This window comes from Cloeon dipterum, chromosome 4, assembly GCF_949628265.1.
Source record: "Cloeon dipterum chromosome 4, ieCloDipt1.1, whole genome shotgun sequence".
Taxonomy (NCBI): domain Eukaryota; kingdom Metazoa; phylum Arthropoda; class Insecta; order Ephemeroptera; family Baetidae; genus Cloeon; species Cloeon dipterum.
In genome coordinates, this window is record NC_088789.1 from 7,837,753 (window position 1) to 7,863,942 (window position 26,190).

The 26,190-nt window shown below is 40.9% G+C and overlaps 5 protein-coding genes across 12 annotated transcripts in view; 3 read left to right on the forward strand and 2 right to left on the reverse strand.

The window, feature by feature from the left end:
• The window catches only part of LOC135942801 (proton channel OtopLc-like), a 28,843-nt gene extending 21,172 nt beyond the window's left edge, over positions 1 to 7,671 (reverse strand). For 2 of the 3 annotated variants that reach the window (XM_065489116.1, XM_065489115.1), the window contains exon 1: positions 7,369 to 7,671. In XM_065489116.1, the coding sequence (XP_065345188.1) occupies positions 7,369 to 7,654 (286 nt within the window). In that variant the 5' untranslated portion in view covers positions 7,655 to 7,671. Of the gene's footprint in view, positions 1 to 3,232; positions 3,519 to 7,368 lie in introns of those variants that run through there. The other variant, XM_065489117.1, reaches the window with a different exon arrangement.
• Positions 7,672 to 8,498: 827 nt separating this feature from the next.
• On the reverse strand, positions 8,499 to 12,772 carry Ube3a (ubiquitin protein ligase E3A). The gene is made up of 10 exons (XM_065487407.1): positions 12,537 to 12,772; positions 12,202 to 12,397; positions 12,008 to 12,143; positions 10,701 to 11,953; positions 9,977 to 10,121; positions 9,719 to 9,924; positions 9,499 to 9,666; positions 9,287 to 9,442; positions 9,016 to 9,230; positions 8,499 to 8,957 (listed from the first exon to the last, which is right to left on the reverse strand). Exons 1-10 carry the CDS (start codon positions 12,584 to 12,586, stop codon positions 8,837 to 8,839), a joined length of 2,646 nt encoding a protein of 881 aa, XP_065343479.1. The 5' UTR covers positions 12,587 to 12,772; the 3' UTR covers positions 8,499 to 8,836.
• A 233-nt stretch (positions 12,773 to 13,005) lies between these two features.
• On the forward strand, positions 13,006 to 17,737 carry LOC135941728 (octopamine receptor beta-2R-like). Of its 4 annotated transcripts, none has more exons than XM_065487408.1 (4): positions 13,006 to 13,222; positions 13,759 to 13,897; positions 13,963 to 14,096; positions 14,247 to 17,737. In XM_065487408.1, exon 4 carries the CDS (start codon positions 14,248 to 14,250, stop codon positions 15,628 to 15,630), a length of 1,383 nt encoding a protein of 460 aa, XP_065343480.1. In that variant the 5' UTR covers positions 13,006 to 13,222; positions 13,759 to 13,897; positions 13,963 to 14,096; position 14,247; the 3' UTR covers positions 15,631 to 17,737. The 4 variants fall into 4 exon arrangements, with proteins under 4 accessions (XP_065343480.1, XP_065343484.1, XP_065343481.1 ...); XM_065487412.1 differs by having other exon boundaries at positions 13,006 to 13,181; XM_065487409.1 differs by lacking the exon at positions 13,006 to 13,222 and adding an exon at positions 13,232 to 13,352.
• Positions 17,738 to 18,463: 726 nt separating this feature from the next.
• Positions 18,464 to 21,291, forward strand: LOC135943507 (putative divalent cation/proton antiporter TMEM165). Its single transcript, XM_065490068.1, has 7 exons — positions 18,464 to 18,744; positions 19,042 to 19,236; positions 19,299 to 19,515; positions 19,579 to 19,754; positions 19,911 to 20,081; positions 20,644 to 20,749; positions 20,810 to 21,291. The coding sequence occupies exons 2-7, from the start codon at positions 19,120 to 19,122 to the stop codon at positions 20,881 to 20,883; spliced, it is 861 nt and encodes a 286-aa protein (XP_065346140.1). The 5' UTR covers positions 18,464 to 18,744; positions 19,042 to 19,119; the 3' UTR covers positions 20,884 to 21,291.
• A 437-nt stretch (positions 21,292 to 21,728) lies between these two features.
• LOC135943524 (zinc finger protein 660-like) lies at positions 21,729 to 24,696 on the forward strand. Of its 3 annotated transcripts, none has more exons than XM_065490094.1 (9): positions 21,729 to 21,951; positions 21,997 to 22,245; positions 22,314 to 22,493; positions 22,553 to 23,019; positions 23,070 to 23,270; positions 23,325 to 23,495; positions 23,906 to 24,095; positions 24,153 to 24,474; positions 24,536 to 24,696. In XM_065490094.1, exons 2-9 carry the CDS (start codon positions 22,048 to 22,050, stop codon positions 24,562 to 24,564), a joined length of 1,758 nt encoding a protein of 585 aa, XP_065346166.1. In that variant the 5' UTR covers positions 21,729 to 21,951; positions 21,997 to 22,047; the 3' UTR covers positions 24,565 to 24,696. The 3 variants fall into 3 exon arrangements, with proteins under 3 accessions (XP_065346166.1, XP_065346165.1, XP_065346164.1); XM_065490093.1 differs by having other exon boundaries at positions 22,001 to 22,245; XM_065490092.1 differs by having other exon boundaries at positions 22,022 to 22,245.
• The last annotated feature ends 1,494 nt before the right edge of the window (positions 24,697 to 26,190 follow it).

Consider the following 26,190-nt stretch of genomic DNA (forward strand, 5'->3'; position numbering starts at 1 on the left):
TCGCTCTCAGCCGGTCGAAATTTTCACGCTCTACTTAAACGCCAAAGTGGCGGCGATTTGGAAAATCGTTCGCAGCAGAGTTTATACCAAGGCAATTTAATTCCTCTCCTTGCTTGACCGGAGCATTGGAAAAAGACACGGCTACGGCGGCGAATTGAAAGAAAGAAAGAAATTGCGACGAAAGCGTGGCAATCAAGCTGGCTGACCTTGCCCTTGCCAATTTTGTCCCTTTGGCTGATTTCACTTTTGAATGTCTCTGCCGCCGCGGCTGATTAAAATAAAAGCCAAAGGAGAAACCCGCGCTGACCTCAGCACCGACCCGCCGAGTTTCTCGTTTGTTTCGTGGGTGCGCGCCCATACAAGAGATATAGAGAAAGAGGATTGGGAAAAACACGTGTCGGCTCAGCCGGTGCACACAGATCAATTTTATTCAGGCTTTGTTCACCGACAGCTGGGCGGATCCGCAAATCCGGTCGTAATTTTCACTTTTATGTATCCAGCGGCAGTGAAACCCCGAACCCAGATTTGGCACCGGTATTGCTCCACATCTGCTTATTCATCACGTGGAGTGCATGCACCGAGAGTGATTTAATTAGCAATGCTCTCCCGTCGACGGGTAATTGCGTGAATATGCTCACAAAGTGTACGTTGTCAGCCGGTTATGAGGTAGGATGGTGATTGATTAATGAGAGCTTCTATTTATTACGGGCCCGACGTCTCATTAGCACATATTTCTTTAAATGGCTAATTTGGATGATGGTAGCATTGTGTTAATGCAGATTATCAGAGCAGCTAATAGGCGTAAAAAGTATTTCAAAGGGCGATCGAAGCGTGGAAAATCAAAGCTGTAATTAAAACACGAATTAATAATGAATTTAGTCCCAAACAAATTATGCCAATGATTTGGGCCTCCATTAAATAAATATTTATTTAAGACGGTTATAAGCACGGAAAATTTAAAACCACGATTCATAGAACTATACTGTTCATCAAAAGCCTTAGTGATTTATTTGTAATGACCTTGACAATAAATCACGACGGAGGGGAAAGTGTCACAGTGACAAATTCAGCAATTAACGTCCTGAAGATTCAAATGAGCCGTATAATTTGTACATTTATCCGGCTGAACGCCACTATTGATACTATTTTTAGGTCAGAGGAGGTAGTAAAAAGCAGACGACAGACCGTCTTCTGCCTCTTGAAATCTGGCTAGCTCTTTCGAAACTGAAATGTGCATCCGGATCACATATGGGTGTATATTATAATATTGAAGCAGCTTGAGAGCGAGAGAAAGAGAAAACAAATCTGAGCATTTCATGTCCGCGGGGTTCAATTGGTCAACAGCCGAATTTTAAGGTCAAGCAGGGGAAATTCGGGCAGGAGAGAATGATTTTCACTGCGTACAAATACGCATAAACAAAAAGTGACACCGCAAATTACATATTCGTGTTTTGAGGAAGGAATAACAACAGGTGGCTTTGTTTTCTGCTTCGTGTTTTTGGCGTTGTGTGCCACATTGTGCGCTCAATATGGAAATGCACGATTATGCCGTAAATTTTCAATTTCGCGGCTGAATCAAACGCGTGGCTCAGAGTTTAGGCATACGCGGATTCTACATCGGCACCTGCCCCATTTTTTCGTCCTTGCCTGAGCGCCGTCAATGCGTAACGAACGGAGCAGAGCAAAAGAGAGAGAGAGAGAGAGAGAGAGAGAGAACATAACGGCTTGCAATATTCACTAAAATTAGCCAGATTAACTCGTTCGCCGAGTGCTGCTGGCAGCGGGAGAGCCGGCACATTTTTACACCGGTCAAAAATGTATCATTTTTCTCGACACCCGGAACAAAATACAGCTGAAAGTGCACGCGCGCGAGGGAAACCAGGGTAACAAACGGGAGTGATAAAAACATGCTCAAAATTTGGTTTGTCGCGAAATTGGCTCATTTGGAGCAGCGAAATCGCGGAGGAAGTTGTAAATACACAGCTTCCTTGGGAACACCGCAGAATTAATTCGGGCATGGTGCAACGGCGGAGGCTGTTTATGGTTGCGTGCTGTAAAAATATAAATTCCAGGATAATGAGAGGAGAGAAAAATCGCATCCGATCAAATTAGAAGAAGCTATTGCCCATGAAGCAGAGGTACAAGTGTTCGATACTAATCTCGGTCAATATGGCCAGGTCCTAATCACTATATTCGGGCTTTAAAAAGCGGTACAAATCGAGACGTGTTATTTTCATATTTAGTCTGCCATGAATGTTTGATCAAACCGACTTCCAATAATTTTTATGTGTCATAAAAAAATTTCACTTCTTCGAAGTGAAATGGATTAGCTTATCTGTTCAGCGTTGAAAGACCTTTAGAATGCAAGAGGAATCCGCATTAAGGTTATCTTCAAACTAACTGCAGAAGAAACCTTGCAACATTCCTAATAGACCACGCACACATGCAGGCGTTGAACTCTCCTTGACTGTCAATATTGGGTGATAAAGCAAGCGTCTTGCCAAGAACAAGTGGAGCAGACGGCCGATTGCCAAGACAGCAGGGGACAAAAGGAGCGTTCTGTTGGCGCGAGACGACGAATTCTCTCATGGGCAGCGCGGGAATTCGTGCCATAAATAACGTAAGTCCCTAATAGGTCCGCCAGCTTCCAAGAATTACGTAAAATAAGCAAAACGGAACTTTTCTACCACATAGATTTGCATTAAATTACAGTAAAAACGGTTTGAAAACATTTGAAGAAGTGTTAAGATGTGCCATACAGTGCTGAATATATTAAACACACTATTAGGAGACACACTGCATTAATTTCAACAGTCTGATTTATTTTTTTTTTTTAAATATATGTCTTATTCGTTTCAATGAACTGATATGTAAAAGAACAGTATTCATGAAAACATATATATAATGTTTGAATTTATTGCTCTCAAGGTAAAAGTACACACGTGTGTTGAACAAGTAAAATAAAATATTACTGTGGCTTACTCGTTGTCATTGAGCTATAAGCTATAACAAAGCTAAATCCCAACGATCCAAATAATTTTTGGAAATTAATTTTTAAATACGGTATATAGTGTGCATTAATTCATGGGTTTATTCAGCACAAAATTCGAAACCTTTTCCCAATGCCCTAATTAATTTTTAAAACAATCAGTCATAGATTTAATTTAAGGTAAACGGTTTTAAAATAAAAAATCATTTGAGAGACCAAGAGGACAGTTTCTATTGTGCCTACCTTGTTCGTAAAGCGTATCCAAACTGAAGTCTGCGGAGGCGAGGGACGGATTGGCCGTGGCCAAGCACTCAAAACACACGTTGCGATTGTCAGGAAGATGCCGACTGCCGGCTTGGTGCTGCGTGGTCCGCCTGGCGCGACCTTTCCTCAGCGGCCGCTGGTGGTGGTCACCTGTGGTGGCGGAGGAAGAAGAAGCTGCTGGGAGGCGGCTCGCGCTGCAACACCCGCCGCCGCCTCTGCCGCCGTACAGCAGAAACTTTCCAGCTGACATACATTCGCCGCTGCCAGCCCCGCCAGAGCGCACCTTTCGCCCTCGACTCCGCGGCGGCTGCCCTTTTCTCTCACTTTTTCCCAGGGTATACTACACAAGAGGAAAGCGACCTGCCGCACGCAGATGCCCAAATACGAATGCCGCAACGTCGAGCATGTGAAAGAGGCAACGAATGATGAATTTACGCACCAATGAACCAGCAAGCTCTCTTCCGAAAGCTGTGACGCGGATGCATATCTTTGTTCTTGCTGTGCATGCATTGCTATGTTTATTGTTCCCTGCCGAAGAATTAGGCAGCCAAATTCGAAACGCTCTGCCTGTTGCCGTCCCGCCGAGTTGCTTTTCCAAAAGAGACTAGCTCTCGTTTTGTGTCTGATTAATCGTTGTTTGGCCGCTTCTTGCTTTGGTGGTCTCGTCGTAGAAAATAATGATAAGAACACACAAAATTTAAATTCCTATCATCTTCCTTCGTGGATGGCTTGATCATTTAGTCTGCTGGCACAAAAACTTGTTTCTTCGTTTCGTGCGGACAGTAACCAGAGCTTATGAAAAAAAGCCTTTCGAGGAGAGTGCCCCGGGCCAACTTGTGAAACTAGTTTAACAGCACCAATTAACAAAGCAGCTGATTATTTATTTGTTTTAAACCTGCTTAGTTCATTTAAAGATAAACTCACCACGAAAGATGAGTTCATTTTTAAAAGTCTAGACAGCAATTGTCTAAATTCGTGCCATTTTGACACCTGTATATTCAAGAGAAAAACTGCAGTGCTTGAAGGAATCCTAATGCACGCATGGGCCTGCCTTTAGCTGTAAAAGGCAAAGAAGTTACACGCCCAGTGGCCTATCCGCTTTTATCGTCCTCATCTATCTGCCTGAGATAGTTTCACGAGCGCCGAAATTACATTTTGATGAGAGAACCTGACAAAAAAGTCATGCAACGTACGTGCGGTTGGCGCATGAAAGTTTTTGTCGTAGACACGTAGAGCAAATAAACAGAGCTAGCTCTGCACCTATCCTCGTATTCTTTTCATTCAATCAGCAGCTTTTGTGGTAAAATAATTTGCACGCGGACTGTGAGAACCGTGGCATTCAGTGCATAAAAGTTTATCAATGCGCCAAAGCGTTCGGCGCGCCAGCTAAACTGAATAAATAAACTGTTATGTGTGTATAGATAGCTTTCTGATCTTCACCGCGTCTCCCCACCGTGCGCAGCGCATTTCAAATGCATTTTTTGCGCAGTTACGCCAGAACAAAGGGCTTTTATTAAAATGGGGGAGAGGAGAAGATGCTCATTGTATATATCAATTTCTCTGGTAAAAGCGCATTTCGCCATAATTCACCTTTGGCTCCTCACGATTGGCAAGGGCCGTGACTCGCGGCTAATCGGCGCTGTTTGTGCCTTTTTATCTCATTGTTGGGAAATTATTACTTTTTGTACGTTATGCATTTTGTGTTTCGACATGCGCTTGCTTTCGTCAAAGGAAAGCAAGCGAAGATCGCTCTTTTGATCTTGGTCAATAGACAATTATCGCCACTTTCTGTCAGCGCGCCGTTTCCACTCCATCCATCTTCTCTCGAGTTCATAATCAAATTTCACGCTTTGATTTGCCCGACCGTTCGTTTCACTTGAGATTTTAGCCATGGGTGGTTTGCGCTGAGTGTGTAACCTCCTTGGATAAAAGAAAGCCAAAAGGAGCAACGAAAGTGAGTGATAAAACTGTCACTAGAAAAGGATCTTAATTTGCGTTTGCGTTACACGGATGACAGATAGTCTTGATATTATTTATTTATTTTAAAATAATTTAATTGCAACCCAGAAAAAACTTGGATACTGAAATTTGCGATATCTGAAAAATATGTATGCAGGGACAATTGAAACAGTATTTTATACTTTTGGCGATACCCAGCAGTTTTTTCCCTCCTTAACAAACTCGCAATACCCTAAAGAGCCCTGCATAACCGTTGTAAGTACATTTGAAACTAAATCGAAGTTTAAACCAAATAACAAGATCAGACCAGAGTTTAAGAGATTTATATAATGAAAATGATTCTAATTACAAAATGAGAAACACAGCATAAAGAGACACAAAAATTGATATTTGTTATTTGGAGGAAAATAAAAAATAGCACTATAATTAAATAACTGCAAAAAACGGCGGATCGAATTTAATTTTTTAAAATATAAAAGTTTTCTTTAATATTGGGCAACTTTAAGACAGCATTAATACAGTTTTTTATTCCCACGGCAGAGGGCACTTCCTATTCAAAAAGCCTAAAGTGATTAAATCACACCTTTCGTATAGCTGCTAGCTTATAGAAAGGTCGCGTGCCTTGGCGTTAAAAGGTCGCTGATTGTGAGTGGCATGCACCGCTACCTGCGGATATTTCAGCTAATTTCCACAAAAAGTTTTCAGGGTCACCGTCGTTAGTGTCCAGCTATGAGCATTATTTACACTTCTTTTGCGAAATCCCAATCAATACCGCTAACTGTACTCTGCCATGCTGACCGACATTTTGCCCATTCATATATTGCTATTGCGACATTGCAGCGCACCTCAAACTCCGCGCTTTAGTATTCTGAAGTCGGCGCGAAACTCATTTCCGCGCTCTAACCAGCGAATTTAATATTCGCGGCGCTGACCAATAAGTATTTTGTGCTGTTTCCATTCCGTGCATCGTGCGTGCGTCCCGCGTGCGTGTTATTTTTATTCTGCCTACGCACTTGAACTTGACACATTGGAGTTAATTTCTCCCCATACTTGATTTGTTATGCTCCGCTTGTTGCTGCTTTACAGCTATCCGAGAAGAAAGGGCTCCGCCTTAATTAATAGTACAACTTCGATCACGAGAGTTTGTTTAAATATGCACTTTCTTTTTCCTCATAAATCCAAATTTAACAAACGCTTTCTTTCACAAATCATTACATTCATTTTTCGACCTTTATCCAAGGCGTGTCAAACTACAATGTTCCACTTGCCCCGCGCAGCACAATGGCAATCAGCACAACGTTTTTTTCCTCTGCGTTTCTGATTCCAGAAGAATGGCCCGCGGTCAACTCCAGCATTGTTGTACATCAATTTACCATTGTAGTACTTGGCGTGTGCTATTATGATCGCGATCATGTACTCGAGAATATCGAGCGCCGACCGCGGGCAATGTAGTCCACCCATCAAATTACGAGTTTGATGAGGCTCGCGTAAAACGCTTGAGAGACGATAGACGCGATCGTAAATGGCTATTTAAAAAGGCAACGCGCTCCATAACCGCGAAATAATAATTATTATATTTCACAAGATTGAGTGCGAGGAGAACTTGGATGCTCCAGTTTCCACTTTTTGTTCGTGTTTGGAAAGCCAGTGGATTTTTTTTTAATTTTACTAAACAGTCGTGATCGTTTTTATGAATAGATTAAATAATCATAATCAGTTTTAGGGCGATGAAAATGTTGGATATTTTGTTTTTAATCGTTGTGAGACTATCAATTAAAGACGAATCATGCAAATTTAAGCCATTTTAACCATGCATAAGATCACCTTTAACTTAAAAAAAGTCCACAAATATTTTAAAGACTAAAAAAGATTTTAAAATTGACTTAATTGCTCCTCAAAAACGTTTTAAAATGGATTATTATTTTCCGATAAACATAGTCTTTCCTCAACATAAAACTAATTGTTAATATGAACAATATTTATATGTATTTTGCTGTGTTAAAATTATATATTTCATTCAAATAACCAATATATTTAATTGTTAAAAAAAACATTTAAAGAGAGAAATATTTCAAAATTTTAATTAAAAAATAAGTTTGTTACGTTCAGTAATTAAGTAATATTATAATTAATTTTAATTTAATTTAAAATCCTACCTTCCCACTTGGACGCTTGTTCCTTCTTCCCGATCGTGCCCGCCTTCTTTTGCTCCTTGCAAGGCATCCTGATCGCGGTTTTTTCTTGCTCCGTGGCTCTGGGATCCTTCTTTGGCTCGGAGTTGCCCCACAGGGTGCTCTTGTTGCGCTCCAGCGTCCTGGGCAAGGGTGGCACCGGCGGTGGGGGCGGCTGCACGCTTGGGGTGTCGCGAGAGGCGTCGAGCGCGGAGACCGCTTCGTCGCGCAGCTCCTTGTGCCTGAGCAGAACCACCGGAGGAGCGGGCATCGCGGCGCGGAGTGAGTCGGCGGACTTTCTGGCCCTGTGCCCTGACACACCGCCCACCTGACCGATCAGTACGAGCAGGAATGCATCTGATTAAAGTGTCCGCTCGGCCGCGGGTGACGCGCCTATAGCTCTCCGCTTTGGGGACACTCGCGCGTTGAGCGACGAAGAAGCGGCACCGAACGATAATATTTATTTATATTTCATGTCCCGCGTCGGAGGTGCAAGGTCGCGCGGCGCACCTGCTAGAGCCGCATTTCTACCGGTAAAAAATATTTCCTCAGATCTCAGATACGATCGCAGCTAGGATAATTATGTGACTTTTTTAATTGATTTGATAGTGGTGCTTCCGAGGAAGGAATTTAAGTGCCGTTGTGCACCTGTTGAATTCACTTGCAGTAACAATATTTTAATAGGGATGTGGCGAGATATGGGGGTAGGATTCCTTGCTGATCCATGGAAACTCAATTTAAATTAGAATTAGAACCAAAAGGAGGACAGTTCCGTTCCTTTTTCAACTCGCAACAAAACAAACTCACGCATGTGAATAACTGATTAAAATATTCTGCTCAAAATGAAACCACGAAACATTTATAAGCGCGAAGCAAAAAGTATGATTTTTCTTGGTTTTATCCAATTTAGACGGTAATTATATAGTTAAAGCAGAATTAGATGATTTGAAGAATAGTTCAAATGGCTTGAAATTGCGGGATTCAAGCTCATTTCATGGGCCCACAATTGGAATCTTAGAAATAAACAGCAGATCATCTAAATTTAAGTGCCCTAATAATGAGTGACCACCTGCAGAGGTTCCAAATTAAAAACAATGACAGAGAATAAAACGAAATTCCGTTTTCATGACATTAGCAGTTTTAATAACAGAAATTGACCACACATTCTAAAATAAACCTAGATGAATTTTAGAATATGGAACATATTGGGGACTCTTCGCTTGGTGTACAATAATTTAGGTGAGCATTTTCTTACAAGGCCTTTGATGGTTTCCAAGCAGGTTAGTTGAAAAAATGAGTAATTTTTCATCAAATAATCAAATTATTTACAAAAACAAAATAACCCTTAGTTGCTTTCATTGTAAAAGGGACAAACAAAAAATTATATTTGGACAGCCTTAATGGATGTTGGTTCTAACAGTCACGGTATAAAATATGCTCCCATGAAAGATGACTATAACATTCCGAATCCTTTTGAGTAGTTAATCGCTTTCAACAACCTGTCCAGGAGCTTTTCACGGGACTCGTACTCAGGGAGCAGCAAAACATTGAAGCAGGTGTGAGCTGTGGGTAGCCTGGAACACAAAACTTTGGTTATTGAATCTTGCAATAAAGAGGCAGAATATTTATTACCTGTCTGAATCAGGTCCTTGTCTGGCGATGATGAACTTCAGCTTGCTCATGCCTCCCACGGGAACTCTGTCACTGCCAGTGGTGAATTGCAACAGCCGTCTTTTGCTTTCAATTGGCAGTTCATGCACAACTGACCAAAAGTTTCGTATGATGGGTGAGTCTGCACAGAAGCCGTCATACTCAGTTGCAGCTTCCAATGCATTGAAGTCGAAGTTCTACAAATTTCAGTTTTTTAATTTTGAATTAAAATATGAAGGAAAAGAGAGCCAACCTTGCTTCCGCAGACTAGTTGTTCAACCTCCTCTGGTCTGAATAAAATATGCAGAGGAGACTCATCTGTCACCATTCTGAAGCCTTTTCTGAACGCTCTGAACTGCTTGGCAATTGACTTGTTGAGGAGGAAGTCTGCATATAGATCCACAAATTCCTAAGACAAAGAAAGATTTAAAGGTTCTCAACCAGTTAGCAATGAGCCTTAAGTACCTGTCTATTATTCTTGTTGACTAAAATTTGATCCCCATCTTCCTTGAGATCGTGGTTGAAAGTATTTCCAAAAATATCCTGGTAACAAATCCTAAAGGTCTGCACGAACGTGTCTTCCATGTCGTCGCCTTCATACTCCAACAGTTCTTTTAAGCCAGCGTAGAGCGTCTGAAAATCAAAAGTTAAATCGGAAAATAGTTGTTAGGGCTGGAAAACAAACCGGATTCCAATCTTTGAGGTCATGGAAACATCCCTTCTTGCCCATCAACTTGCTGTAAACCACCATGGGGAAGTGTACGTCAAGAATCACATTATTGTAGATGGCTAGCCCCAGCACAATGCCAATCAGAGTGAACTGAGCGTCACTCTCAAAAGACGTGGGATTAAACCAAACAGTCTCTGTTTCTTTTTGATGTGTGAACATTCCTGTTGGCGAGATAATTAGAATTGGGACTGAAACAATCAATGAAGATTTTACCATAGTCTGGATTGAAAATTTCTTCAACTACAAGCTGGAAAAATTCTTTGGACACGCCGCCTTCGTCAATACCCTGCTCTCCTTCAAACTCAACAACCAACTGTTTCTTCAAATACGTAGGATTTGCCATTGCAACAACCTCGAGCTGAAATTGAAAGAAGCCCAACAGTAAATTCTGCGCTAGAATCTTAAATATTGAAAATATTTCACATTAGCATCACTTTAAAACACTACTTGCTATTTTTTGTAGCACTTTTAAATAAATTTTAATTATTTCAAGCAGGGTTGCATTTTATAACCATCAGTTTTTCACCACTGGTATTATTTACAAGCCGAATTTTAAAATTTGTTACAAAATAAAAAAGAAAAATATTTAATTTTTCTTTCAAGAAAAAATCCACAGTTAGCAGCAATAAGCGACAAAATTCTGCCGCTTTTAATTGTTATGATTGCTGTTACTGTCTTCAATTTAGCTAGAATTTTCTGTCTTCTCATAGGTCAAGTCAAGGTCATTAGCTAAAAATAATAAACTTAATGGTAAAATGAAATAAATTCGGTAATCTGCAATTTTGGAAAATAAATTAAGGGCTTTTCCAACCCTGATTTCAAGTCTTAAAATAATTTTTTCCTAAATATTTGTGAACTAAAAAGCAAAAATAATAGCTCAAATTTTTTAAATTTTCTAAAAAAACACAAATGAAAAATTGATTAAATAATGGCTCACCTCCACTAAAGCGTCTTCTATGATCCTATCTCTTTTCACTCTCAGCCTCAAATAAGGGCTGGTTGGGTTGCCAACAACTGACTGGAGGATGCTGACTCGCCTCTCAGAGTACATCCGCACACGGTTGTCATAGTAGAGCCCAAGCGATCTGGTGAACGGTGTCAAAATAAAAGGATGACTCAAGAAGCTGAACCGGTTAAGAGAATCCCGATTCTTGAAGTGCGTATAGTCTTTGTCCATTTCAATGACGTCGCTTAGCGGCTCGTTGTAGAACTCAGCAAACGGAATCACCGGCTTCCTGCTGTCCAGGAAATTGATCTGCAGCTCTTCCGCCATAGGGTCTGGCGGGATGACGTCCGGCTCCCTGGAGTCTGAACTTGCGACGGGCTCTCCAAAGTGGTCGTCTTCAGGTTCTGCGGGGTCTTTCTCCTCCTCGGTCCTCAACTCTGGAGAGTCCAATACTCCGGCAATAATAGAGGCGTAAAAGATGATTTTGACCATCCTGGTGGCAGCCGTGACAGTTTCCTCGTCATACACAGTGTACTCCTGGCTGAACGGGCTGGTGATTACCTTCAGGGTGATGATCTGCTGCAGTGACTCAAGCAGACTCTTCAGTTTCTGGGTGCAGTGCTTGGCGAGGACGCGGACGAGTTTGGCTTGCACCGAGAGAGGCAAGTGCGACGCCGCCCGACAGATTCCAGGCAGCACGCGTTCCATGTACTCATAGGAGGACAGACATGGCAGTTCTAGCATGATTAGAAAAATATTCACAAGGTTAGGCTCGTCTTTGAAGTTGCGAAACATTTTCAAATCGAGCTCGACCGTTCCAGTCAGGGTGATGAGGGCATTAATAAGGGCACTTTCAAAAACTTTGCCGTCGATGGCAAAGAGGGCCGAGTATGCGCGGCGCAGACTCTCCAGGTCCAGCGTGATTTCATCTGGCCCGGTGCTTTGACTTTGGCTCGAGCTTTCGCCTTCCTTCTCTGCTTCTTCTTGACTGTCCTCATCCTTGTCCAAGTCCCCCTGCATCGTCCGAATGTCCTCCTTCTTTAGGTTTTGCAGATTGCTTGGAGCTTTGCTGAGTATTTCTTCTAATGGGGAGTTTGGCTTCTTCACAAAGCTAATGAGAAGGATCTCCATGTTGGAAAAAACAGCGCCGATGGTATGAATAAGTTTTGAGTATGAGTTTTCTCTTTTGCAGCTCTCCAGAATTTCAGACAATTTTTCTTCGTTGAGACTTGGGTTTATATCCACTGCATTAGAGATTTATTTAGACCAAACTGAAACTATACAAAAAATGAACAAACCTTCGATTGCGGGAGTAGTTTTGGCAGATATGTCTTGTGTGCGTGCAATTTTTCGCTGTGGCTCACAGAGGCGCGCTTCTTGAGAAAACAGTTGGATAGCCATGGCTGCAGCCTCATTGGGTTTCATATGTTTCAACTGGAAGAGAAAATGTGTTTGCTGTTGTTTTATAGAAATTATAACAACTTTAACGTACCTTCCCACTTGACACACAATTGGCGTTATCACACTCAGGATCACCACATCCATCAGTGACTTGATAGAAGTATCTTTCAATCAGTTTCTTCGCAGCAGCCCTCTTCATGCTTTCAGATTCAGGGGACAGCGGTTGATCCTGGTTTGCTGAGGGTTTGATCGTCAGTGGCTTCACAGATGCAGACGAAGATTTGGAACTGGAAATTATAAGCGACATCGTAATAGACTGTTTTCTCACAGGAATTCCCCGAAAGTGCGACTTAAAAATGTCTTGACCGCAACAACAACAACAACAAACCCCCTCGAAATATGTAATCGAAATAATGCACTCTGTACCTGGTGTCTTCGCCGTCGCCTCCACCACAGCCCCTGTTTGCTGGGTTCATATAGACCGAGAAGTTTCCACGCCGTAAAAAAATATTTCTTCTAGAAATTAATTAACTTTCTTTGATCTAAATGGGGTCGCTCAAACATTGGCTAGCTGTGATTTGCACGAGTAAAAATGCGTGTTTAGCTTACTTAACTACGCTTGTCATCCCGACATCCCGTGTTTTTATTTTTTACTCATCTGGAGCAGGATGACCACTTTTGCAAAATATAAAAATAATAAAAGTGTTATCATGAAAGTGGCTGCTGAACTCAACTGAGGAGAAATATTTCCAGAAGAAACCTATTTTATAAACTAAATAATGAACGCAAGTTTTAATTTTTACCGCGATCCTCTAAAATTTAGAACAAAATCATTAAAATGACAAATAAAAATAATTTTAAAATTGCAATGAACTGGGTTGATAAGGTTGGCAGCAGTGGAGACCGAAAACAGCTGGGAAAATTCGTATGATGCAGGAGCGAGAGAGAGATGGGGCCGTGAATCGAGGCTGGGCAATCAATAAAGGGGTTCTGCACTTGCGTCCCCGCTGGCTGGCGGAACCAAAGTTGGCACCGTGCGGAAAAGTCGATGTTCTGGCTGATGCTGCGCTGGTGCGTTTCATTCACAGGTTGCCATCAGCGCCCTCTTTTAGGTATATTTAATAACTTTTCAGCGAGCTCCGTAGCTCGTGTAATGAGCCCTGGGACCAGGGGTTGCCTCTGAAAGCATCTTCACATTTCCATACAGGGTTTAATTTCTATTCATGGCCTTCTTCTTTTGAGGTAATCATCAATTGGGAGCGCGAAAAGAGTTTGTCCCGCGCGTGTCTCACTTTTAATCCGCGCGCGCCGCAGAATTATATATTTCAAGAGCCATTCATTTGCTTGTGGCGCCTATAAATATATTTTGCCGAGTGTGAGTGCGCGAGCCTGTGTGTGCATCGCGCCTTCACAAGTGGCACACTCGTTCGTTGCTTTTTGTTCAAAAGTGGACACCGCGAAACCCCTTGAGCAGGTGAAAGGTCAAAGTTTAGGGGACGCGAGCCCCAAATTGGCCGGGCAATCGAAGAATCTGTCATAACCGGCTCGGGCAGCGTCCTCGAGCATGAATCTCTGTTGTAATGGTGACCTTTTCACGTCCTCTGCATAGGCAGCCTAAAAAATGAATCGTCGCTTCCCTCTGTTTCAGAGACCTTGTTTCACATTTGATTGGCTTCTATAAAGTAAGGAATTTAACTATGACTGGAAAAAGCGTGGCTGAACTCAAAAGTGTAGCACAGACTGCAGGTGCCAATTTGTGGAGGAGCATTTCAAGAATAAAATTTATTGTGAGTATATCGATCTGCGTGCGGGCAGGATCATCATTTAAAACTTTGTTTCTGATTTCGTGCAGGACGAGAACCAGTCTGATTTTTGGACGAAAGTTTCTACTCGCGCCTCATCTTCCAAATGTTCGTTATTGAATGTTGATTACCTCCCCTGATTACTATGGGCTTGTGCACCACCTGACCGCAATCGAACAAAGAGGTACGTAAACGTGCTTGACGAGAGGCATCTCGGCTCGATTGTATTTTACAATAGAAGTAGTCTCACAGAATAAATTGGATCATTTGCATGCCGCGTCTTCTGATGGTTACACCTATTGATCCGGCGCTATTTTTACTCTGCCTCTTGCAGTATGTCTAGTCACAAAGGGAAACTGGCCAGCTTCCTGCTGCTATTCCTAGTCACCATGACCTCGCCGCTGACTGCATTTGGGGACCACAGCACAGCACGGGACGCCTCCTCCACCACCGGTTGGCCGCTCCAGAAGGGCAACTCGAGCAACCTGTCGCAGGAGTTTGACGCCCAGAATCAAACCGCCAACGTGGACGCCTACTCGGACCCGATCACCCTGGCCGTGTTGTGCTTCAAAAGTTTCGTCATGGGCACCATCATCTTCACGTCGATCGGCGGCAACCTGCTGGTCATCGTCAGCGTGATGCGGCACCGCAAGCTGCTGGTGATCACCAACTACTTTGTCGTGTCGCTCGCCTTTGCTGACATGCTAGTCGCCATTCTGGCCATGACCTTCAACTTCAGCGTGCAACTGACCGACACCTGGATGTTTGGGCCGATCATGTGTGACGTGTGGAACTCGTTCGACGTCTTCTTCTCCACCGTGTCCATCCTGCACCTGTGCTTCATCTCGGTGGATCGTTACTTTGCCATCGTGCTGCCGCTGCAGTACCCCATCTACATCACGGAGCGCACCGTCGGCGTGTTCCTCGGCATCACCTGGCTCTGCCCCATCTTCATCTCATTCGTGCCCATCTTCCTCGGCTGGTACACGACCGCCGAAAACCTCACTAACCGGCAGCTGCACCCAAACGAATGCGACTTCATCGTCAACATGAGCTTCGCCATCTTCTCGTCGCTCGTTTCCTTCTGGATCCCCGGCTCCATCATGGTCTTTACATATCACAGGATTTTCCTCGAGGCTAACCGGCAGGAGCGAATGCTGCACAACCGGCTCGGCAACGACTTCAACATGCATCACCTGCACAACATCGAGGACGTGTCTGCGTCGCCGAGCATCGCCGGCAGCGGCTCTTGCACGGCGCTCAACTTCCACGACGCGTCGCACGAGCACCACCACCAGCACCATCCGCACCACCCGCAGCAGCCGGTGCTGTCGCACAAGGAGCGCAAGATGAAGCGCGAGCACAAGGCGGCCAAGACGCTCGGCTTTATCATGGGCACGTTCATCATCTGCTGGCTGCCCTTCTTCCTTTGGTACGACATCACCAACCTGTGCGGTGACTTCTGTCCGCAGGTGCCCGACGTGGCCGTCGCAATCGTCTTCTGGATCGGATATCTCAACTCGGCCCTTAACCCGGTCATCTACGCGCACTTCAACAAGGAGTTCCGCGAGGCGTTCCGCGACACCCTCTGCTGGGCCTCGTGCAACCTTTTTCGCAGGCGCAACTCGGACCTGGACGCACTCGTCCAGATAAGCGCCAACTTCCGCAATAGCGAACCACCGCGTAGCAGGGTAGCCTCCTTCAACACTCGCAATTAGTTGGTTTTATTCGCTCTCTGTGATATTCTCATGGTTTTATTCATTGCAATAATTTTTGTGTGACACACAACTCATACGTACGTACACAACATAAATTATGTAACATATATATTATATATTGTATGACAAGCGCATGGTTTTGATTTTATCGACTAAGCACGATTCGATATACACAAAAAGCACTGACAATACCACATTGATTTGATTTTTGATTATCTTGCATCCTCGTTCAGCTCAAAATAGATATATATTACGACGACGACTCTCAGCCAAGCGAACCTAAGACAAAACGCGACCCCGCTGATTTTTTACCAAAGCGCCGATGCCCCCGAGATTATTTTTAACTCTCGCTCTCTTTTTTCGCGCTTTTCGCCCCCTTACCAGACGCAACGGACAATTAAGCAAGTGCACTCGGAGAAACTGGTCTGAGGGTGATGAACGAGTCACCTGTTGGGTTCTACGCTCTAACGACAAGCATATTTGATTAAAGCGTTTACAGTTTCGTTCGTGTTTCCACACAGAAAAAGGCACACACTTGTATCACTTTGGTTGTGGAGATACGTCGTATTTTACGACCGTGCATAAAAATTTTATTGATGTGATATTGTTTTGCGAGTCTTCACTGGTTTTATAGTCTTTAGTATGCCAAAGAATTTGCTTTACCTGATGATCGTTTTACATTTACATCAGCAGTACAAATTTTGTTGCGAATTGACCACTCGTTATTTGAAGAAAAAAGAAATATAATATGATTGGCTTTAATGAAGGATAATTGTTATTTATAACTGCCTAATTGTGATTGTCACGCACTATAACACTATACAAGAAATCAAAGTTAATTGTACCTCAAAATTTACAGAATATATACTTATATTCTATTAGAAGTTATCTGAGCTGTATTGTATAGCAATTATTATTGTGACAGAAATAATATTATTATAACGTTGGAAGAAAAATTATTACGCGAGAATTATAACAAGTATTTGGAAAGTGCTGTGAATATTTAAATGAATGATTCTTGTCATTGATTTGAGAGTCTCGAATACTCGATTTTAACATTTTACTCTCTCCAGTTAATGAACGGTTGTTTGATTTTTAGGAGCAAAGTATTCGTTTCTAGGACTTTCCTAGCATGATGTTTTTGTTGCACTTTGATTGTGAAAGTGACAACAGGAATTCTGCAGTTTTCCTGTTCAAAAATCAAACCGGGAAAGCCCTGGAAAAGCTGCCACACTGAAGCAATCAATATCATATCCAGTTACCAAACTCTACACACAATTTCCGTCTAGAAACTCTATTATTAAAGTACTGCAAAAAAACATGAAAGGCAAAAACAAGTAAAAAATAAGATACATGACCCCAGTCAGTACTGTCGTAGTTGCTCACTGTAGGAGAGTAAAAAAGGTATTTGTTGTAGCTACTTAGGAATACTATTATACAATAATGTTCCCTCTCTCTGCAGAGAAAAGTGCTCATTTTTTCTGCATGCATTGAATCAAAATTGCGAATAGGCGCAACTTTGTGTTATGTGTGTCCGAGATGTGAAAAAAGTATATAACAAAAGCTAACCACCCTCGTAGCAGGAGTAAATAATTATGTATGTGGCATGATAATTAAAAGTAATAATATTATATGCTCATTGTGTAACCCATTGACATGTGATGTGCAGGCAAATATTTATCTAGACAAATGTGTGTTAATTACTGTTTAGCACTAGTGTCGTATGCTTCCTGTCAACACTTCTGATCTCTTGTAGAACATTTGACTGTGTGTTGAGTAGTACGTGTTGACTTGAGAATTTTTGTCCTGAGTAGTTCGTTTGGAGATGAGACCGCGATTATTCATATTATTGAGCCGCGAGCAGTTGCAACTCTCTATACATTAATGATAAGTTTTGTCGTGAAGTTATTAGGAACACGCACAAGATCCGAAAATTATTTTGATGTATCTGACGATATTCTTGTAGAGTCCGATTTAACAAAAAATGGAGAAAACCGGTATAAAGTCAAAATGGAAAGTATTACCTGATGAAGACTGCTGTATGATCATGTGTAATGTCACTAGATGTACAGGAATAAACTTCTAAACATACAAAAACAGCAAAAAATGTATTATTTCTGTCCTCGAACTAGATCATTCAAGAAATACATGGATTTAAGTTTGTTTATAGTAAGGTTAGGTTTGTTTTTCACACTTGAGTGGTTGTAGTTAATGGTTTTACTTAAAACAAGTTCGAATAATTATAAAGGTAAATAAATTAAATATGTAAAGCATCAGTTGTTTTAAAATTATTCAAAAAAGCTTCTTATTAAAGCATGGCAAAAAAATGAAACAAATTAAAGAGAAGTAAACACAAGTTGGGTGAGATGAATTCTTATTTTATTAGAGTGGCGACTGGCGTGCTATTAGGCTGAGGATGTTAACTTATTCGGTGTTCTTGGCCTGGTATTGGAGAAGAGGATACAACATCTTGGATAGCGATATAGTTATTTTTAAATGTTTTGCTTGAACACTTTTAGTCCAGTTAAATTTATTTATATCACAGATGTATAAACTAAAAATAGAATTAAAATTAATATGATGGGGTCTCCTTCGCGCCTAATGAAAAAATATGCCACAAAAAAAGTTCAATCAAGAAACTTTGAGTTATTTGAGAAACTTGATAAATAAATTTTTAAACTACATAATTATCCATTCATTTCGACTTTAAAAATTGTTTGTGATGCTGACTTAACAGAATAATATAGAAACAATCCGAAATTTCGAATCAGCAGAGCCTGGCAGGATCTCTCCCATCCCCCTCCATTTCCGACGTCGTGTTGGCAGCACTGCTAGCAAAAAGGCCGACTCCAGCAGTCCAGCTGCTTGCAGTGCTATCCTGCCTGCCTGAAAGTGCCACTCCGACACTTTTGCTGATTTGATGTGTTAATTGCCTCGCGCCGTCTGCTTTTCAGGCAAATTATCCTCATGTCGCCTCACAGATAACTTGCTTTCTGTAAATTTTTGGGCTGAGCTACCGGGCTGCACGAAATTAGCGATCAAACAACTCGATTTGACACACGGCCAGCACACGACACACGCGTAACAACACAACACGTCAGAACAAATTAACTGGTTTGTAACTATTTTAATTTTTCTTAGTTCTTTTTTCTTGGTTAGTGCATTTGCATTTGCTGCAACTAAACTTTCACTATCGTGGTATGAAGCACTATGCTCAACATCCATTGCTAATCAAGGTTAAAACCCTTTCGTTCCTTATCTCGCCGTTGTATGTGCATACTCTTTGTCAGAAAACGTGCATTGATAACGATTTCTATTAAACTATAAAAATAGTAGCAACATGTAAGAGCTTTTAGCCGGAAATGCCATTTCAATAAGAGCAACAACGTCATTATCACGTCACCATTTCAGGTCGCCGCGTTTTGGTGGAGCGTCGTATCATAAATGAAATTCTCTGGTGAACAAACAATACATTGAATCTGCACAGCCATGGCACTTCGTCAGATGCTTGCCTTTTCCGCTCTCCTGCTCTTCAGCATCCAGCTAATCAGTGCTGAAAAAGAGCCTGTCGACGTTGAGTCGGTTGAACCTGATGTTCCTGTGGTGGTAAACCAAAGAAACCTGTTCACCAAGCTTAAATGGTCTAAACCTCTTACTCGTTTTTACAGCAAGACGACTTCTTCAAAAATCCCAAGACAACAGAGGCGCCTCTCATCAGCGATGTGGGTTTTATTCACGCGTTTGTGGCTTCTCTCTCTGTCATCATTGTGTCCGAACTCGGCGATAAAACTTTCTTCATTGCGGCCATCATGGCAATGCGACACCCTCGAATCACAGTTTTTGCTGGAGCTATTAGCGCGCTAGCTTTCATGACAGTATTATCAGGTATTATAACAACCTAAGCACGATCTCAATTTCAATATTTATTTATATTTTTTTAATTTTCAGCTGCATTCGGTTGGATTGTAACCGTCATTCCACGTATATATACTTACTATGTGTCGACTGCACTCTTTGCTTTGTTTGGAATAAAAATGCTGAATGAGGGATGCAAGATGTCTCCAAATGAAGGTCAAGAAGAGTTAGAGGAAGTGCAGATGGACATAAGAAGAAGAGAAGATGAGGTATCTATTAAGAGATTTTAATTACTCAAGCTTTCAAAGCACAAATTTTTTAGTAAAGAATATTCACTGCCAAATAAGATTGTTTATTATTTGGAAATAAACATAATCTGCCATTTTTTAGTGAAATTTTGCATAAAATGTTTTCTACAATTTCAGTATGAGAGAGAAGCCAGTGCCCCTGATGTCGAAACTGGAACTGCTAGAAGAAGGTCTGCGTCTCTGATGTCTGCAGTGTCTCGAATCCTGATCCAGTCATTCACTCTCACCTTTTTGGCTGAGTGGGGAGACCGATCACAATTAGCTACTATTATCCTCGCAGCAAGAGAGGTCAGTAAAGCTCTATTCTCTGGTTATTGTAAAACCTAGTAGTACAAAAATTATCGCTTCTTGCGTAAATGAAATATTTGTAAGCTTCAGTTACGCCATAACATATTAAGCAAGTATATTATAGTTTGAAGAAATGACAAAATTTATAAAAATTAGTGCCTAATAACGTTGATAAGTAATTCTGCCGGGTTGGCTGAAAATCTAAGCGTTCTCTTATTTAAATTTTGCCTTCAGAAGTGTTGAGTTGCTTCTAAAAATATTGTTTGTTTTAAAAACTTTCTAACAAATTATAAAACTGGTGGGGCATAAAAAGTTAGCAATTTGATTTTGCACTTGAACTCAACTTTTTGAAATGGTAAAGATTGTTGGCAAAGTTAAAATTTGATGAGAAATTTAAACTTTCAGTATAACTTTTTATATGACCCACTCATTCCGTGAAAGATAAATTCGCCAATTTTAAAATAATGCCTATGGCCAACGCCAACTCCTCATTGAGGTTACATGTTATTGAAGAAAGTGAGAAACATTTTCACTGATTATATTAATTTTTTTAACCGCGCAGGATGTTTACGGTGTCACTCTGGGTGGCATTCTGGGGCACGCACTGTGCACAGGTCTGGCCGTTGTTGGAGGACGCTTCATCGCACAAAAGATCTCAGTCCGGACTGGTAAGTTCACGCCAACTAAAAAGCTTTCCTAATCACTAACGTGGGTTTTGAAAATTCCAGTTACTATTATTGGAGGCGTTGTATTCCTACTGTTTGCTGCCACCGCACTCTTCTTCGATCCAACTGCTGAATAACAACCAAGTGAGGTGTTGAAATAAACTGGTTGATGTGAGAGTTTGAATTGGTGCTGCCAACGAATTTGAACACTTCTGAGTGACAAATAGCAGTTATTCTAATTAATAGAGAGCAAGTCCTCGTTGTGCATTGATGTTTTTATTGTGAGATCACTGTCAGTGTTTTATGGTTTCTGACTTGCTGTGCTAGGCGATGTTATTTAGCCAGCCATCGCTTTGGAAGATCCTGCAATACAACCAACTGGTTTTCCTTCTATATTGTATTTGTTATTAAATTTAACCTAATTGTCAGTGATACTTAAGATGCAGACTCAATTAGCATTCACATTCTGTACAATTCAAGCGAAATTACAGTGGAGATGTCAGATTGTTCTGAAAAATCAAATATATTTCCGTGTAAAATCAAAATTATCATTTCAGCATGATTTCATATTGAATTTTTTCAATCTTAACAAAATTCCAGACCTTTCCTCCAGCACGTTACAATTTTTAAAGTAATGCAATCAGGAGTGGCATTTAATTATTTATTATTATTAATTTCAAATTGAAGGCCAGAATTGCTATCGATTATTTGTTGCATTCTTTGTGAGGATTGATTATAAGAACAAATTAAATGAAACAAATTAAAATAAGCATTCTTGACAGAAAATTATTCGATAGTTAATTCTCTACAATATTGTAACTATACAATTTTCTATTAATTCAGTGGCGTAAAACCCTCTCCTCTAGATTTGCTCCTCGTCCACGACATAATTATATTGCTACAAATTTCGAATTTTCCCGCTCCCACCACCATCAGTCCAAGACCCGTGCTATTTATACTATGATTGGATTTGTTCAGTGTCTCTGGCAACCGGGCCAATCAGCTCCATTCGTTTCTTCCTTATTGACAATCTGAAAACATCTGATCTGACAGAACCAGGACGTTGCGGAAATCACCAAATTTTATTGTGATTGCTCTAGTCACTGACAAAAATATTCCTGACTCATTCGAGGACCCCGGACCATCTTTATAGGACCTAGATCCATCTCATCGCACGTTTCATACCATAATGTTGACATTATTAGGTAAGATTATAAAAAAACCATTTCTTCACTTGAAATTCACTTTAGATAGTTTTTTAATTTTACTTTCTAGGAACTGAAGAGGGGGTGCAAGTTGCCATGAGACGAAAGCAACAGTCTGAACAGAGGGCTGGATTCTCTGAACACCGTCAGAATCAGATTTCTCGTTTTGATAGCCCAAATCATGAAATGTGCCGTCTTTGTGGTGTGGAGAATCATAACTATTTAGACATTTTTGGGGATCATGGAATCAAACGAAACCTTCCCTTTCTCGTCAAGAACTACCTTAGTATAACTGTAAGACTTAAAAATCAAACATATTTTGATTAAATATCGAAAGATAAAATTTTGATTGCTTTTAATAGGTATTTGAGGATGACAAGTTTTCCAGATTAATGTGCACAAAATGTTGTTGTCATCTAGAGACGTTCCACCAATTTTTTAAGTGCGTCAAAGAAGTGCAGAGGAAACTAGATGAGCAAAAGTGTTGCATAAATGATTTTTCAGCACCTAAGATTGAAACTAGGGTTTCTGGTTCTGACCAAGTAATTATGCTTAAATGGTTTATACTAATTTGTTTGGCTTACGATTTTTAATATTCCAGGACGAGAGAGTTGACAATTCAGTAGAAGCAAAACATCTTGGACCAATAAATATGCAAGAAAGAGATGCCATCGCCCTTGGAATATTAAATAATATTTCCATAGACTCCTCTTCTGATGAATATGATGAGGCAGATGGACCGGTTAAAATCAAGGTTGAAGGCAAAGAGTCTGAAGAAGAATGTGATGATGACCAGGCAAACACAACAAGCGAAGATGAAGATGCCGATGGGACGTCGACATCAAAGCGCCCTGAGTTCAAAGAGCAAGAGCGAGATTTAGCCGAATTTTTCAAAATAGTCTGCCACGAATGCGGGACAAAATTCCACTCTTTGTCTTTGCTGACCACTCATTGCAAAAAAGCGCATGACTCCATTCCTAAGATTTATTGTCACTGTGGGAAATCGTTTGAACGACGCACTCATTTGATAAGACATAGGAATCAACACCTTGGAGTCCACCGATACAAGTAATGCGGAAATCCTCACTGTTAGAAGCTCTCTAATTGCTCAATTCTAGGTGTGAAATGTGCCAACGTGGTTTTCACTATAAATTCATGCTTCGGTCGCACATGTACACTCATGGACCAGACAGTGACAAGCCCTTTGAGTGCGATGAGTGCCGCAAGAGGTACATCACCAAGTCCGCCTTGGTGAGCCACAAAGTGTCAAAGCATGCGCCACCGAAAGCTAGAGTAACATGCGAAATCTGCGGCAACACGTTAGTAGACAAAATATTGCCAAAATTTGATGAAACTGGATTGACTATCTGTAGGTTCAGTCACCCCAACTGCTTATACACTCACAAAAGAACAGTGCACGGGGACCAAAGGCATTTTGTCTGTCACGTCTGCGGCAAAACGATGTCCACGTTGGGAAATCTTAAGGGCCATCTGGAGACTCACAAGGAATCTTGCAATATCCAGTGTGAATTTTGTGGCAAAAGGTATGCAGTCAAACACAATTGTAGCGTATTTTTCTAAAACTTCGAATTTCCAAACCCATCTAAAAGTTAGTCAAAACTCCTAAAAATAAATATTTACTGGCAAATTTAGAGATCAGATCTTTAAATATGTCACACTACTAAAAGTAAACTTGTTCAACCAAAGCTACGCTTTCACTAAATATTTTATTGAGTTAATTTTTTATATTGCAATAAATAAAATAGGTTTAAAATGCTTTAATGGAAGAGAAATTTTTCCAATTTTTATGTATTCATTTTTTATTAATCAGCCTTGGCAAAACTCCACAACTAACTTCCCGTATTAAAATTAAAACTCAACATGTTGAATACTTAATAAGCATTTTTTAGGCTTCTACTTCGCTCCATGTCACAACTTTTATCTTTGCACTCAGGTTTAAAACGAGAATGCGCTTGGTCCGCCACATGGAATACCACAACGCGGTCGTTCATGAATGCTCAATTTGCAGGAAAAAGTACCAAACTCGAGGGTCACTTAGGGCTCATTTACTAGTTCACAGTGATCAACGACCTCACAAATGCAACTTGTGTGAAAAGTCTTTCAAGCGGAGCAAGCAACTCAAAGTAATAAATAAATTGCACTGCTGGTTTTTTGTTTAAAAGTTTGTTTTTAAATTTCAGCTTCACGTATACCAACACACAGGAGAGCGTCCCTACAAGTGTCCTTTTTGTCCAAAAACCTTCACCAACGCAGGCAACAGGGCCACTCACAAGAGACGAATGCATGCTAAGGAAACGCATCAAGGCCAGGCTGCAGAGGGAGGCACAGATGTGATTCTCCAAGAAAACGAGACTGCCATGATAAACATGGGAGATCAGGGACATTTGCAGACTATGACCGCCGCACTGAACCATCCATCAATGGTCATGGGAGGCCTGCTAATTCCGGCAAATCTACAGGCACCTTGTTTGGACCCTTCAGATCTCTTAGTTCATGCACTCGGTAATTAAACATGTTTATCAAATTTAGTTTTATTCTTTAATTAATACTTTAATTAATATAGAGGCGCAAAACTATTGTCCAACAATATGAGCTGAGCATACCAACCTCTACTGCAAGCAATCCAATTCAGCAAAGCTCTTTAATGTCACAAAAAACGTCAAATTGTTATTTGCTCGTTTTTTATTTTATTTGTTAACCAAAATAAATTAAAAATCAGAATAATGCTCTTGTATAAATTAATCAACATCTCGACTTGCTATTTAAATTTAAACAATATTTATATTTTGCCTTTTTTAAAACAACTAGAGTTTTTCCCTGAACACGAAAAAATTATTTAACTAGGATTTTGGTTTTGTATTGAAATTATTTTTTATGATTTGCTATAACAAATAAAATTCCAAACAAGACCAAGAATTCCTACTGGAATATGGTGAATTGAGGTGGTGTCCCATTAAGAGGTGGCTCTCCTCGTTTGATGAGAACCTTTGACTCGAGCATTCGGGTGCTCAACCCTTTGTACCCTTCGGAGATGCAGAGTTTAGGTCTAACCTCGTGGCACCACTAACCTGGATGCACCCACTTCCGCCCCCAACTTGCGCAATCCTCGAGCTGCAGTTCTTTAGCTCTCTCACATTACAGGTTCTTTATGCAAAGTATAGTCGGAGGAAGAGAGCCAAATTAGAAAACCTTTATGCTGTCACTCTCTGTCATAGAATGGTTCTTTTATTCTCCTCTCTCTTTCTGCATCAAATCGCTACTTCGCCTTTAGGCGGATTCTATTAAAACCATTCACCTCAAAGGTAAGCTGAAATCACCTGAAAAATCGGTGAAAATAGTCTAAACCTTCAAAGATAGCAGTAATAATGTGTTAAATCTTGATGCAGGCAATGATGAAATTTTTACCGAAAAAAAGTAAAATTTATATAGTGACAAAAATAAATTGTCGAAAGTTGATAGATTTTTAAATGATCAAAACTCTATGGACAGGCCAAAATTGTTTCATTTATGTGAGTGAATTAAAAAAATCATATAACTTTTTCATAGCATTCGATCTGCTCAAAATTTAAAGAAAAACAGGCATAAATTGTGTAAATTAGTTGTGCTTGTAGAATGCAACCTGCAGAGCAAGTTTGCGTCGCAGGCTGCATAGTATTTTCGACGATCACGATCTTTAACTTGTAAATTTTTATCCTTCAGCTAGCTTTATCCAATTGTCTTTCTCTAGAAAGTTTTGCTACGCAGCAAAATCGAAAATTTGATGAAAATTGCTGTTAAGCTATTATAATATTCAGCCAATAGATGGCATACCGAGATTGCCTTGTCAGGGTCTACCCTGAGGAGCGCTTGGCGCAGAGAAGGAGTTGTTTGGCGCTTGCGCCGTCCTCGCGGCTACCTCTACTACTTTCATTGTCCAACTGAAACGAAAGTGAAAGGGGCATTTGGCAACATTGGCCTGCTTGATTGTCAAAATGAAAGCGAAAGTTATGAACCAACTTAGCTATAGATGGAGAAAATTAGGACGCTTTGAGAGCAGCAACTAGCGCAGAGGTGCACTCTGAGCGGCTACTAACCTCCACGTAGTTAGGGAAGGGATACCTAGTCGCATTTCTCGTTAGATAACCTTCACTTTCGAATTAAAATTATGTAACGTTAACCGTAATGCCGCGCGCGCTACCAGTCCGCCGCCGTTCAGCTCTTTTCCTCTTAAAATATTAA